The sequence below is a fragment of the Neophocaena asiaeorientalis genome, unplaced genomic scaffold, assembly GCF_003031525.2.
Source record: "Neophocaena asiaeorientalis asiaeorientalis breed wild unplaced genomic scaffold, Neophocaena_asiaeorientalis_V1.1 scaffold24, whole genome shotgun sequence".
Classification (NCBI taxonomy): Eukaryota; Metazoa; Chordata; class Mammalia; order Artiodactyla; family Phocoenidae; genus Neophocaena; species Neophocaena asiaeorientalis.
Window position 1 is genome coordinate 5,386,307 of NW_020185317.1, and position 15,420 is coordinate 5,401,726.

General features: G+C 38.6%; 1 protein-coding gene across 1 annotated transcript in view; it reads right to left on the bottom strand.

The window, feature by feature from the left end:
• MFSD6 (major facilitator superfamily domain containing 6) overlaps positions 1 to 15,420 on the bottom strand; it is a 75,531-nt gene that overhangs the window by 2,194 nt on the left and 57,917 nt on the right. Inside the window, exons 4-6 of the mRNA XM_024733627.1 lie at positions 4,323 to 4,484; positions 3,296 to 3,394; positions 1,788 to 2,068 (exon numbers count right to left, since the gene is read on the bottom strand). Coding sequence (XP_024589395.1) covers positions 1,788 to 2,068; positions 3,296 to 3,394; positions 4,323 to 4,484 — 542 coding nt within the window. The remainder of the gene's footprint in view (positions 1 to 1,787; positions 2,069 to 3,295; positions 3,395 to 4,322; positions 4,485 to 15,420) is intronic.

The following is a 15,420-nucleotide window of genomic DNA, read 5'->3' on the forward strand; positions in this document are numbered from 1 at the left end:
GTAAGATATATGAAACATGGGGAGATCATCCTGAAATAAACACTTCAGGAAACAAGTAACAGAGGAATAAGGATAGAATGTCTTACCTTTCATCTCCTTTCCTACGTGCAACTGTCCAAGCCGCATGAAAAACACAGACACTATAAGCAGACGTATCTTGTGGATAAAGGAACGTTACTACCAACATGCCTGTTACTCCTAGGAGAACAATTTACATCAGCACATATTTACTGGGCCCCCACCAGCCACTGTGGCAAGTCACTGGGCAAGCGGCACGGAACGGGAACTCAGTCCACTTGCTAAGACCAGAGAATTCAAGGCTGGAAAGCACCTTGTCCCACAGGAAGTGAGGAAGGCATCCTCAGCCTTGGAGACAGGGCCAGGAAAAGAATGTCCTGAAATTGAGTCCTGATGTATAGTTGGGATTTTAAAGTACACACTAAAAGTTGGTTTGTAAAAATCAGGAAACATTTCTTTTTTTATGGATTTTCCTCTGAATTTAGTACCCATCACTTCAAAGAGCTGAGCACCAAAAAAGAAAAACAAAAGTTTTATTTCTGTAGTTCTAAACTGTAAAAGAAAAAATATTAGTATAATGACTTCTTCATAAGAGTAGCTAAGCCATACTAGCCAGTTTTTATTAATCTTAATATATCATAAAAAATGTTAATGATACTTAAGCCTAATAGGCTTCTGTGAAAACAAGGGTGAGTATCCAAAGTAATGAAAACACTGCCATTCAGGCAGAACTCATCTTTCCTCCTGCATCACCTCCTTGCTTCACATCCTTTCTATGCTCCTCCTACCCTGATATCGTCCTTGACTTGTGAGCAGAGGATTTGTGTGAGTTTATTATCTCGATAAACCAATAGGATCATACATGGACTAGAATGCATTATGGTTATCAGCGAAGAATCAGATTTGGTTTAAATTAGAGAAATATTACAGGTCAGTTTACAAAATTGTGATAAATTTAATTGAGGTAGTTCAAATTAAGGAAATTACTCAAACTACTCTTAAAGTCTTTCCCCTTTATTTTTTTCCTCCTGTGTCCTCTGAAGCTACTCTAGATACAGAGCTGACATGATTCATCAAGTGAAAGGGAGTGATTAATAAAAACACAGGGGAAGTAGACTCATTACTTTGGCTAAACTGTTCATAGAAGTTACGCTTAAACATTTTCCAAAAGTATTATATAGCTTCAGTTACAATTACCTACAGTGTTTTTATCCATGCGATTCGACGCTACTCAGGAGAGACCACACCTCTAGGGACAAGAAAAACCACACTTTTTATCTTTCAGGTGAGCCCGCTAGCAAAACCACATTTCCACTGAGTTAGGTGTCCTGTCAGACCCTTTTAGTGGCTCAGAGTATTACTTAATTTATCAGATATTTATTGAGGTCCTATTATATAGAATGTCCCCATTAGAATTTTTAAATTACAGAGATTTATAATTCACCAAGGCAAGAACCATATATCCATACTGTAACTAATGTCCACCAAAACAGACATTTCAAAGAAATATATAAAATCAGAATGGATTTATTTTCTTTCTTTCAAGAGGTACTGTCTTCTCTGTGAGGCCTTCCTGAACCACATAAGGCAGAATTTTCCCTCTATGGAACCTTGTATACAGCTCTATAATACACTTGTCACAAAGCACTGAAATTATTTGTCTGCATGTCTATTTCCCCCACCAGACCTCCCATAAATCTTGTTGAATGAATAACAATAACTGAAACAACTGAGCCTGCTTAAGGCAAGGCAGCAGAGGAACTTTTTACCTGTAAAGGCTGTATCTCAGAAGCACGGTTGTCTCTTGTTAGCTGCATCATCTCTTTGATTTGGTAGAGTGCGTAAACAAAGGTCACCCAGGGAGAGGAGCTGACACCCCAGGCTGGCTTGTTCACATCCTCCTGTTCTTCCTGGTGCTTGGTTTTCTTAGGTGGTAGTCTGGGCTCAACGCGTGGCAGAACATCTTCTGTCTGTTGCTGGACCAAGTCGATGGTTGCTATGGGAACAGGACTAGAAGGAACAGGAATCCTTTCTGCCAGCATCGTCTTGTCTGGAGAGAAAGCCATGTTTAAATCGTTTCTCAGCGTTTTTACATATTTAAACAGATGTATGTATGTATGTATAAATAAATAATAAAAACTGAACAAATGGACAACCTCGATAAGCCCGTTCTAGTATGCTTGGGAATGTTGATAAGTTGCCGTGTAACAAGGGCGGCTTCTCTACTTGGCGCAAGTACTGAGCAAATGAATGTGATGTTTACCTTCCAGGGTCTCCTTACAGGACTTAACAGACATTAACTTATATTTATTTACGAAATGTATTGGTTCAGTTAACGTATATAACATCTGTGGGGCATAGGTTATAGTGAATGTTGCCTTAGGCCCACTTACAGGATTGAGATTTTAAAGATAAGCATCAGAATAGGAAAAATCACACAGTAGCTGCCTTTATTGGCCTTTTACTGAAGGCATGGCCTAAACTGCATAAGAGAGATGATCTAGTTAGGATTATAAAAGAACAAGAATAAGAAAAGTCAGTACTGGTCTTTCCTTCTGAGTAACGTGTTGGAATTAAAATCTGTCTCTGGGGTTTCTGTAACAAGTTAGTTTTTCTCTTAACAGAAGCACTTGGGGTACTTGAGGCAAATGCTCCTCAAAGGACAGGACACCACAGAAGATGAGCCCTGTTCCAGGACCCAAGAGCTGAGAAAGAATATTTGTTTTAATGGTTGGCCTTCTTCATTGAAAAAAAAAAAAGTTGATTCCCCCAAAAAGTTGAAAGCTTGTTCTCATCAACACATTATATTGGATATAACCTTCTTTCTGTATGATACGTTTAAGAAGGCCATGCCTAATTAAGGGAAAACTTCAAATTTAAGGTTTAGACATTTTTATCAAATGAAGGTAAAAGCACAGAGATTAATACCATTTCCTACCCCTAATAGTAAAATTACTGTATAATCCTATATATATCTGATTTAAATTTTAAATCTGTTTAGAATACCAGAGAAATTTAAAACCAATACTTTCCCCAGTACCTTGTACCGTAAAACAAAACAAAAGCAAGCTGCCTAAAACAACCAGTATTCTTTTCAACATAGCAAGTGGCTTCTCTCCAGCAATGGTGCACGAGTTCACTGATACACCCCCGAGAAAATCTAGCCACGCAGGTCTGTGGTACACTCTGTTTCCACCTCTGGGTTTCTGAGGGGTATGTGTAGAATTCCCCACGGCTTCAACCTTTAGAACCATTAAAGAACAATGAACATGCTTACCTTCTTCCTCATCTGGCACCGCCAGCCACTGGATCAGGGCAAAGAACAGGAGGATCACCAGGCAGGCCATGCCAATTCCTCGGAATGTTGCAGCAGCCCCTGTGGAAACAAACAGCACTCTGTAGAGTAATTCCCGGAAAGACAGGTAGCCCTCATCCAAAACTGTCAATGTTCTAAAGTTCAGGGCAAAGGCAGCAGAGCAAAGAATGGCAAATGGCCATTAGCTTCATATAGTAGGAAAAGCACAGGTCTGGGCAGGTGTCAAGAGATCCAAGTGCTGGTGTTGGATATCTGTCATTGATCAAATTTTAAAACTGCATTTATAAAGTAAAGGACTGTCTCCGAGTGCCATTTTAAAATTCAGTGGTGCTCTCTTCATAAAGACAATTTACCTAACTATATATTAAACAACCTTATTAATCTGTAATTAGAACAGCCGAGCTCAAGTAGTGCTATATATTCAGACATCTCTGAGTCCACCTTCTAGGGACCTGAATACTCAAGATTCCTGGAGCAGAATAATGCCATCTCCACCTCAGCCCCGCCCTTGTATTTCCAATAAGGGAGATCTGACAGGGCAGACAGACTGTGTTGTCACAGATGCAGTGACATTACCAAAGCCAGCATATAGTTAGATTTTTTTGGTTCAAAATCTCCTGATGGAACAACAATGATGAACTCTCTTTCCTCTAGCATTATTATCAGCTGGTTTAGGGTACTTTACTTCAAACCAAAAGCACATGTGATTATTCCTTTGTTTGGCTCCTTTGAGCTATCTGTGTAGCATCGCAGTAAGCTGTCAGAGAAGCGTGCACGGTTACAAGCTGGCTCTGATCATCTTAACCACTGAAGCATATACTGCTCTGCAATTCTGACTACCATGAGAGCTAGAAAGAGAATATATGAACAGTGGAGTTTAGCTTCTGGCAATCTTCAGTAATAACTTGAGTGTTTACTGAGGGGTTGCTAAAAAAATTTGTTAAGTTTTCATCAAAGAAGAAAGAGAAAAAGAGAAAACCATTCTTACCAAAATAATTGACTAACACGCCTCCGATCATGGCTCCACAACCTCTCCCCAAACCCAGATGAAGGCCCTGCAGGATGCCCTGGGCAGACGTCCTCAGCTCTGGGGGAACCGCAGCGCTGAGATAAGAAATGCAGGCTGCCCAGATGGCCGCGTGTGTCACTCCTGGAGAGGAAGAGGAGCGGGCAGGGTGACCGATCAGCACTCCTTACATTACTCTTTTGGAACATGAGTTATTTACTTAACTAGAGATATATATATATATATATATATATATACACACATATACACACACACACACACACATATACATACCTAATAAAGATAAATATTTTGTGGTAAAATATACGTAACAATATTTATCGTTTAAACATTTTTAAGTGTACGGTTCAGTGGCCTGAAGTACATTCACAGTGTTGTGCAACCATCACTACCATCCATCTCCAGAATTTTTTCATCATCCCAAACTGAAATTCAGCACCCGTTAAACAATACTATCTCCAGGCCCTGAGAAACACCACTTACCTTCTGTCTCTATGAATATGACTATGACTGCTCTGGGTACCTCATATAAGTGGAATCATACAGTGTTTGTCCTTTGGTGTCTGGCTTATTTCACTTAGCACAATGTCTTCTGTAGCATGTGCCAGAATTTCTTTTTAAGGCTAAAGGATATGTAGCCTTGTAACTTTTTTACCCATTCATCTGTTAATGGACATTTGGGCGGTTTCCACCTTTTGGCTACTGTGAATGCTGCTGCTGTGAACGCTGATGTGCGAGTATCTCAGTCCCCGCTGTCAGTTCTTTTGGGTATATACCTAAAAGTGGAATTACTGGGTCATATGGTAATAATATATTTAATACTGTGAGGGGCTGTTTTCCACAGTAGCTGCACCATTTTACATTACTACTAGAAATGCACAAGAGTTCCAGTGTTTCCACACCTCACCAGATGTTATTTTCTGTGTTTTTCTTATAATAGCAATCCTAATGGGTATGAAGTGGTATCTCATTGTGCTTTTGATTTGCATGTCCTAATGGCTAGTGATATTGATCATCTTTTTATGTGTTTTTTGGCCATTTGTAAATCTTTAGAGAAAGTCTTTTGTCCATTTTCAAATTGGGTTGTTTGGGTTTTTTGCTGTTGAGTTGTCAGAGTTCCTTATATATTTTGGATATTGACCTCTTACTGGGTACCAGACGTATAGATCAACGGAACAGAATAGACCCCAGAAATAAACCCATGCATGTACAGTCAATCAATCTACAACAAAGGAGGCAAGAATATACAGTGGAGAGAAGACAGTCTCTTCAACAAGTGGTGTTGGGAAAGCTGGACAGCTACGTGTAAATCAGTGAAACCAGAACACTCCCTCATGCCATATACAAAAAATAAACTCAAAATGGTTTAAAGACCTAAATGTAAGACATGACACCATAAAGTTCCTGTAAGAGAATATAGGCAAAACATTCTCAGACATAAATTGTAGCAATAGTTTCTTAGATCAGTCTCCCAAGGCAAAAGAAATAAAGCAAAAACAAACAAATGGGACTTGATTAAACTTAAAAGGTTTTGCACAGCAAAGGAAACCATCAACAAAATGAAAAGACAATCTAAGAAATGGGAGAAAATATCTGTAAATGACGCAGCCAACAAGGAGTTAATACCCAAAATATATAAACAGCTCATACAACTCAATATCATAAAAACAAGCCAATCAAAATACGGGCAGAAGACCTAAATAGAAATTTCTCCAAAGAAGACATACAGATGGCCAACATGCACATGAAAAGATGCTCATCACTGCTAATTATCAGAGAAATGCAAATCAAAACCACAATGAAGTATCACCTCACATGGGTCAGAATGGCCATCGTTAAAAAGTCTGGAGAGGGTGTGGAGTAAAAGGAACCCTCCTACGCTGTTGGTGGGAATGCAACTTGGTACAAACACTATGGAAAACAGTATGGCGTTTCCTATAAAAGCTAAAAATAGAGGTACCAATCCCACTCCTGGGTATATATCCGGAAAAAATTCTAATTTGAAAAGGTACGTGCACCCCAATGTTCATAGCAGCACTATTTACAATAGCCAGGACACGAAAGCAACCCAAATGCCCATCGACAAACGACTGGTTTAAGAAGATGTGGGAGATATATATATATATATATATATACATACACATACACACGGTGGAATAATACTCAGCCATAAAAAAAGAATGAAACATTACCATTTGCAGCAACATGTATGGACCTAGAAATATTACACTTAGTGAAGTAAATCAGACAAAGACAAATACTATACGGTATCGCTTATATGTGGAATCTAAAAAATTATACAAATGAATCTATATACAAACCAGAAACAGACTCACATAGAAAACAAACATGGTTACCAAAAGCGAGAGGGAGGGCAGGAGGGGTGACAAATTAGGAGTATGGGATTAACAGATACTAACTACTATACATAAGTAGATAAGCAACAAGGATTTACTTATAGCATAGGAAATTATATTCCGTATCTTATAACAACTTATAATGGAATATAATCTGAAAAAAATATAACTGAATCACTTTGCTGTAATCTGAAACACACACAGTATTGTAAATGAACTGTACTTCACTTTTAAAAGATTATTTCCAATTTTTTCCATTATAATTAGCACTATGATTAACAGTTTTGGAGATACAGCTTTTTTTTTTTTTTTTTTTTTTTTTACCGGACCGGGGCACGAACCCGTGTCCCCTGCATCGGCAGGCTGACTCTCAACCACTGTGTCACCAGGGAAGCCCTGGAGATACAGCTTTTTACATATCTTATTTACATTGGCTATAATTCTACAAGTGGAGTTAATGATTCAAAGAATATAAATTTTTTTTTGCCTTTTAATATACAGCTCCAATTTGTTTTCCAAGAGTGTAGAGACTATTTACAATGCCTCATTACCAGTTTCATTATATCTTCACCATTTGTTGGCAGGGAGGGGAGGGTAAAGATAACAGGTGAAAGAAAATTTGATTATTTTAATGTACAGCAACTGTGCATTGTATGAATTTAAATTTTTACTAGAGCACGGCTTTAAGTGTAATAGGAAGAGGGACCTCCTTGGTGGTCCAGTGGTAAAGAATCCACCTTCCAATGCAGGGGACGTGGGTTCGATCCCTGGTCGGGGAACTAAGATCCCACGTGCCGCGGGGCAGCTGAGCCCATGCGCCACAACTATTGAACTCACACGCCCCAATGAGAGAGCCCATGTGCCACAAACTACAGAGCCCACATGCCCTGGAGCCCGCGTGCCACAACTAGAGAGAGAAAACCTGCATGCCACAACTAGAGAGAAACCCGAGCAGACTGCATGCCATAACGAAAAAGATCCCACATGCCTCAACAAAGATCCCGTATGCCACAACTCAGACCCAATGCAGCCAAAAAACTAATAAGGAAAATAAATGTAATAGGAAGGTATTGTCACAACAGGTTTTATAGATAGCTGGAAAGGATTAAGAGATCATCTGGTTCTGCCTAGATTAAGTCTTGGACTTGCTTCCTGAAAAATAATCTCATTTGGAGATAGTATCAACAGAAACTCAACCTATGTTTTAGAAAATTAAACTGAAAGATTAATATTCACTTAAGATTTAATCTGACAGTCTGCTTCTGCCCAAAATAAAACAACAGGGACTGGATTTACTTCCTTCTTGAAACAACAAACAACTGGACAAAATATATGAAACAGTAGTTCCCAAGACACTGGACATCACCAACAAGGACAGTGATCTCAGAGAGATGGGAAACAATGAGGCGCTCCAGCTTACTGCCTGGTCAGAGTTTGAAAGCTGCAGGGCACAGAGGGGGAACCAGTGAGTTGAAGAGATGGAGCCGACAGTCTGGGGAGACCAAGGCAGCTGGAGCTCCAGGTCAGAGTACCAGAGAGCAGAGAGTTTCACAGAAACTCCAGAGATCTGCAGATGGTTTCCCTCAAGTATTCAGCATAGTACTGATTAGCAAGAGCATGTATAGAAACTATCCAAAGCCAGGGAAAGAACTGCCCAAAAGCATTACAGAAAGCATTCCTCAGAACCCATACAGGGCTGGGAATAATACCTGTTTCCACCAGCCACACTGGAAAAACTCATGATCCCTGGGATTGGTAGAGTACTCAAAAGGGTCTTGTGTTAGTATTATGAAAGGATTAGGCCTAGTTTAAACACTGCTCTGGTACCATCTAAGTAATGTTTAAAAGCAAGACGCAAAAGGATCACACTAGTTCCAAGTAATCTAGTTGTGTCCCAGAACAAAGCTCAAGAATATCTGTAGGAATACAAAAATATCCAGCACCTAACAAGGTAAAATTCACAATGTCAGACATATAATCAAATTACCAGGATGATTTTACTTAAGTAGATCCATAATAGAATAAACACTATTTTCACTGGGTATATTAGATTATATGTCCTACAGTAAACTGAGAAATATCAAAATAATTTTTCTTATATGTTTCAGTAATTTCAAGTAGGCTGTTTTTTTAACTAGCAAGATGGAAGAGGCAGTATGCACACTTAATTTCCACAGAATTCAAATGAAGTGTTTGCTTTATCTGACTAAACAATTGCAGTACCTTAGATAATGCCAGCCTTCTCAGAACTGAATAATGCCTGGATAGAGTCTTAACTGTAAATGTTGACACAGTAATACACAATTAAAATATTATATGTTTTAAAGAATAGATTATTAAAGATGCAGCTAACTCCATTTCTTTTCAGATATGCATAGTTTTTCATTAACACCAAGGAAAAAACTCAAAAATATTATGAGAAATAAAATGAAATTTATTCAACATTAATTAGATTCAATAGTAACATCCAGCGTAGATTTTGAAATTATTTCTTAAAGATGAATCATCAAAGACCTGAAACCACATCAAATGGTTGTCAATTAACTTTAATGGTGATGCCAAGTCTATTGTTATGTCTATGTTTGACCAATCAATTACAGGATTTACAAGTAGACAAAGATGGGTCTATGTACTTATGTAACCAAAACAGTAACAAATATACTTTCGCTATAATTCTAGATCAAATATAATTCTAGCAGTTATTCTCTTAAATGTGAAGGCTTGGACACACACAAAATCTTCCAATAATAGGGTTTCTTTTTTTTTTTTTTTAATTCTAAGGGTTTTCTAAACCTTTGAGTCTTCTAAGATAATTAAAGCATTTTCCAGCAGGATGACTTAAATTAGGATACTTTTAAACTATTGTTAAAATTTGTTGGCTGGTATTAAGTGGCAGTTATAAAAGATTCTCTGTAGTTAGAATTCCAGAGTTTCCTCATTGCTTTTTTGGGACTGATTAGATCACTGGAAACTACACTCTTTAAAGCAACTCAGGGCATTAACTGAAGGGGAAAATAGTAAAGCATTCAGTAAAAAATTTTTTCTCTGGTACTAAAAGCAGAAGAATGAAAGCCATTTGGCTTGTATGTTCCAACATTTTCCAGGGTAGATGTAGAATTAAACTTGGTTTCTCTGAAATACCTTTATTTCAAAATACCATGTAAATAGAAGAATCCATATTACTTCCTAGAAAAGAACTAGCAAATGTAAATCCACAAGAGGGGACTGGGTTGATAACAATACCTTGTATACAAATGACAATTGTGGAGTTTTGGTTCTTGTCCTTAAACTTGAGTATACAACCTAGTAATCATATTAATAATCTGAAACTCTTGCCAATATTTTTACTACACTTGTGTTCTGGTCCTCTATAATAAAGCAATCTAGAAATCTAAAAGAGTAAATGCCACCATTTTCTGTATTTGTAAAATTGTATTTTAGGTATAAAACAACTTTCCTTTAAAATTTAGAGGGTAAAAGATATCATAAGCAGAAAAAAAGAAAATGTTTCTACTTCTTTCCCTTTTATTAGAGAACTGTGAAAAAGGAGTAGATGATTATTCTCTACATGATGAAATAAATAAGCAAATGTATTGTGTCACTGGTAAATGTGTTTACCCTAGAGCTATACCTTCTTAAACCTTTTAGTATGAGGTAACTAAGTTGGTGGATCAAACAGTAAGAATAAAAGGATGTTACCTCCGTGACTGACAGTAGTAACAAAGGCACATGAATTGACTCTCCTTGCAATGTTATTAACTCTTCCTTGGCTACTTGTTACAAAACTACTGATAATTTTGAGTGGCAATTCAACACCAACTCACATAACAGGTGCTTAATAAATATATTTGAGTGGCAATTCAACACCATATGTTAACTGACAACAAGTAACGCTCGAAGACCACACAGGTCATGGAAACTTAGCTTCTCAGTCCTTTCTTACCTTTACTGTGGTCCCTTGGGATTACCTTCAAGGCTAACAGAAACTCAGAGGTCTTTTCACACCACCTACTGCCAAGACCTTAACTGTCTGTGAATACACTACATTTGAATAACCTAGAACCATTAGAAATAATTATGATTAACGTTTAATTTCTCTCATTAATAACATTATTATAGCAGCTTACTCTACCAGGAGCTGTGCTACGTATTTTACAAAGATTATCTCCTTTATTCTTCCTAGTAACAGGTACCATTTTTTTCTTCATTTTCCAAAAAGGCACAGAGAGATTAAAGTGCCTTGTTCAAAGTGACACAGACAACAGGGCAGTGGAACAGGATTTGAACCCAAGGTGTCTAAGCTCGGAACTTCAGTGCTTAAGTACTATACTATACATCCTCATAACCACTGTTAAAAGTATTCTATAATAAATGTAATCATCTAATTTGAGAGGTTTTCTTGATAATATCAAACATGCCCAATAATCTATCAATTTTAAAAAAATGTACATTCTTCCTACCTTCTTCCCCTCCCTCCTAAAAGAGTTCACATCACATAATATCAAGTTTTTTATATGCCCCAAATAACTCTTTACCTTATAATATTCAACATTCTTACCTGATCCTGCAACACGAATTTCAAGATTGTTCAGTCTCGGCCCACAAGAATGCTCTATTGCAATACACGGCATGTACTGATAGGAACAAGAAAAACTCCTCTCTTCCCAGGAAGACAGCTGCCTTTCGCACAGTGCTGCTTGGCTTGGGGGAAATCACATCATAATGGCACGGGAGGGGTGAGAACTGATGCGGTATCAGGGAACTAGTATTGTTTTGTTTTGTTTTTCTTGCTCTGCCACTGACTTGTGCTTACTGAACACAACACACATATCCCTTTAGCAGTGGCACACTAAAGCAGTTGTGACAAACCTTTTCCATTGATGGACCAAAGCATACATTTCAATTAGCTCAGTGTACCTCTCAAATGCTGAGATTAAAAAAAGTTTCTGAAAGATCAACCTGGTAAAAACCAGTAAGAGACTACTCTTCAAACAACAACGCAAGAAAACAAAAACCAAACCAAAGCAAAAACAAACCCTCCCCTGGGCAGGCGATAAAAGGAGGCAGTATTGGCTAAGGTAATGCTCCTGTTGTAAGAGAGAAACCTCAGAATCTTAGTGGTTTCACCCATTAGATGTTTTCTTTTCTTGCCCATATAAAGTCCAATGGTCAAGGGACAGGAAGAGTAGCAGCTCTGCTTCACATAGTCATTCAGGGACCCAGGCTGCAGAGACTCTGTCTTCTTCCTCACATGGTTACCCTGGGCACCGATATCCAGCAAAGGACGGAAGAGAGGATGGCACATGGAAAATTTTATGGGCTGGGTTTAGAAGTGACACGTCATTCCTGCTTACATTCCACTGGGCAGAATCAGTCATATGCTCATACCTAACTGCAAGGAAGGCTAGGAAGTGGAGTCCAGTGTGTATCCATGAAGAAAAGGAAATAGCAGGTGAACAACGAGCCAGTATCTCTGCCAAAGTCAGGGCCACCAACAGCAATGGACCTTCCAGAAAGAGTAGAGGACCCCACAAAGAGCAGTGGACCTAGCAGAAGCTTCATGAACCTTCTTGTGTCGCATGAAAGAGACTTTATATATGACATGCAAGCACTTCCACGCCCACCCATGTGCAGCACTGCAAGAATCTCCCGCATTCATTCACTCAACAGTCCTTACTGAGCACCCAGACCACGTGCCGGAGCCCCTGCTCTGCACTGAGACTGTGACAATATACAGAACACGTGTTTAACCACCACAGAGCTTATAGTCTGGCGGGTGGAAGGGGGCAGGATTTACCTGAAGGAGGAGCAGACTGAGCTCCTTGAGGAGAACAAACATACCAGGACCTGACACAGGGCTTGACACGTAACAGCAGCTGAGCAAAAGAGAGCTGAAACGAACTGAGCAGGCAGTGGCCTGCGGGCTGGGATATGAGGAAGAAAGCACTTGTGGATAAAAGGTACCCTGGGTAACAATGGAGAAAACTTCCAACTCCCACGTATGAGTAAAAACGGAAAGAAGAAATGAAGTTTCTATAAGCTTCACTTTGCAAGTTAAAAAAAGAAAGACATGTAAGTTGCTTAAAAAAAGAAGTCTATAACTAATACAACAATGTTTGGGGGGCCTTTGTGAATTTTACATGCTGGCGTTATACCCTTGGCATACCTTCAAACAGCTCTTAGGAGACTGCCACCCCAAACTGCCTGTGTTTAAGGTCAAGACTTAACAACACTATATACTATATGCCCAATGTCTCCTCATAGCAAGCCACACGTGAGAACTGCTTTTACAGCAAAGCCAGTAAAAATTTCACTTCCCCAAAGATAACTTTAAAAACACTGTACACTGACTAGTCATTTATGGCCGGGCTCTCATGCATAATTGCAATGTAACCTCTGAGGGTAGACTCTTCTAAGTTACATTTCCCCTGGTCCTGATTTTTATTATCACTTTTTATTTTACTTTTATTGCATGTTATTTAACATTTATTGAAGGCTAACTATGTGCCAGGTAATATGCTATATACTTTGCATAGAATAGTTTATTTAATACTCATTAACCTATTCTGTAGCACAAAAGTCTACGAGGCTTAAAGTGATGAAGCAGCTTGCCTAAAGGACACAGAGCTTATAGGTTGGGGAGCTGGAATACAAGATAGTCTAATTCAAGCCTGAGCACTTTGTAGAATGAGGCGGGGACGTTAAGTAAATGATTAAAACACACTGCTGTGTTTACAAATGTGCAATGGATGGCAGGATGGTATCCTAGGGGAAAAGCTAACATATTAAAGATTCAACTTTTAAACTTAGTTTTCAGCTTTCCTTCACATATTTATAAGCTTCTGAGATAGAACTTCCTCTATTATTCAAAAGCTTTAATAATTAGAAAATATCAACTATAGTACATTTTGCAGGGGACTGTGAAATCAAACAACAAGCATTTACAGTATATCTTCCTGGGCGCATGCTTCTTTGGGGAATTCAAAAACTGTAAGGTGTGGTCTTTGCACTTAAGGGTTAAAACTAAGTCAGGAAGTAAAACTAGTATTTGTTAAATAAAATAGTTGGGTAACAATTAAGTGCTAAACTGTGTAACATAGTCCATAACTCTGAGAACAATTCAGAAAAGGAAGAGCTAAGTGTCAGATGCAGTTTGCCAGCAAAGGATTCTTGCAGCAGAAGTATTTAAAATGAATTCTGAAGGGACAAAATAATGTCTATTTTTAAGAGATTGTATAAGAACTTTTAGTAACTGTAAAGCATGGGAATGATAAAGCATAAACTGCTCTATTACAATCTATGACTATTCTGATGAAAAATTAACTTTAGCAGTAACATCAATGACATCCGTATGCCAATTTAGTCACTGAAATACTAAACTTAGAGCATTTCGTGTATCTTATATATTCATGTGACAAGCTACTTGTGTTTTAAGGGTTAAGTCAGACAGAAAGTTTCCAATATGGATGACAACAGCCTGGAATCACGGGTAGAATTTCCACTGTCAGATAAGGGCTACATTGTAATGCTTTCATAATTTCTCCACGTTCTTCCTGAGAGGAAGGAAAACACGATTCTCACTCGGCTGAGTAGGCATACTAAATAAGAGAGTAAAGCTTCATAAATGTCAGTTCAAGCTCTCCTACTGGTGACATTAAAAAACCATCTTTCATCATCATCTTAACCCGGATCCTACTGATCAAGCAATCTGCAGAGAAGGACGCGACACAGACCTCATTTTCACCCTTCAGTGCTTGAGCCATTAATTTGAGTATCACAAAAGGACCTCTTTAGTTACAGCAGCCCTGGCCTGGCCTTACTCTCCTTAAATACATTTTAACAGCAAAAATAATTTGAATCACATCCATCTCAAAGTCTTGCAAGGATTCACAACAAACACCGGCATAAAAATGAGCATAAAAAATGTGACTGTGATTTTTATCAGAAGTGTATACTCCGGATCACAATCAAGAATATGTTTAAATGCTTCTCGTACAGAAGTAAAGGAGAAAAACATGTAGGTTCTTAAAATGAGATCCTATAAATAAATATAAACTATCCTAATCCCTCCACTGCACCCAGCAATGCTTTTAGGCACTTAGACCCACTGCCTCTTTTTAAAATAAATTACAGGCTCCTTATGTGTAGGAAATACATCTTCTGCTTCTTTACACGGTGGCACCCGTTGCCTACTGAATAACATGTTTGCTGCAAGACAAGTGAACGGCTAAAAGGCTGCAAGAGACACTGGCTACTAAATGTGAGAAAGATCATAGGAAAGAAACATCCTCATAATCCCCAACAGTCTTACCTTGACCCCAAAACAGATACCCACATAGCCTCCTTCCTAGGGGTCTAGAGAGGAGGAAATTTGCTTTATCCCCATCCCATCAGCTAATTATTACCAACACAGCCTGAGGAGACACATGCTGAGATGATGAATAAGAGCTTCAGGGAATGAAGGATAACAAGGAATCTTCCTCCATCAGCTACAGGTAACCCCAAAGAGGAAGAGATGAGTAGCCAGAGATATGGAATAAAGCACATCCCTTGTCTCCTCCCCTTCCGTTGCTCCACTAGGTGGTACTAGTTCTTATGGTGTTTTAGGGATGAGGCACGGGGTGAAAGGTTGACAGCTAGACCTCACCTCTATTTTTTTTTTTTTTTTTCGGTACGCGGGCCTCTCACTGTTGTGGCCTCTC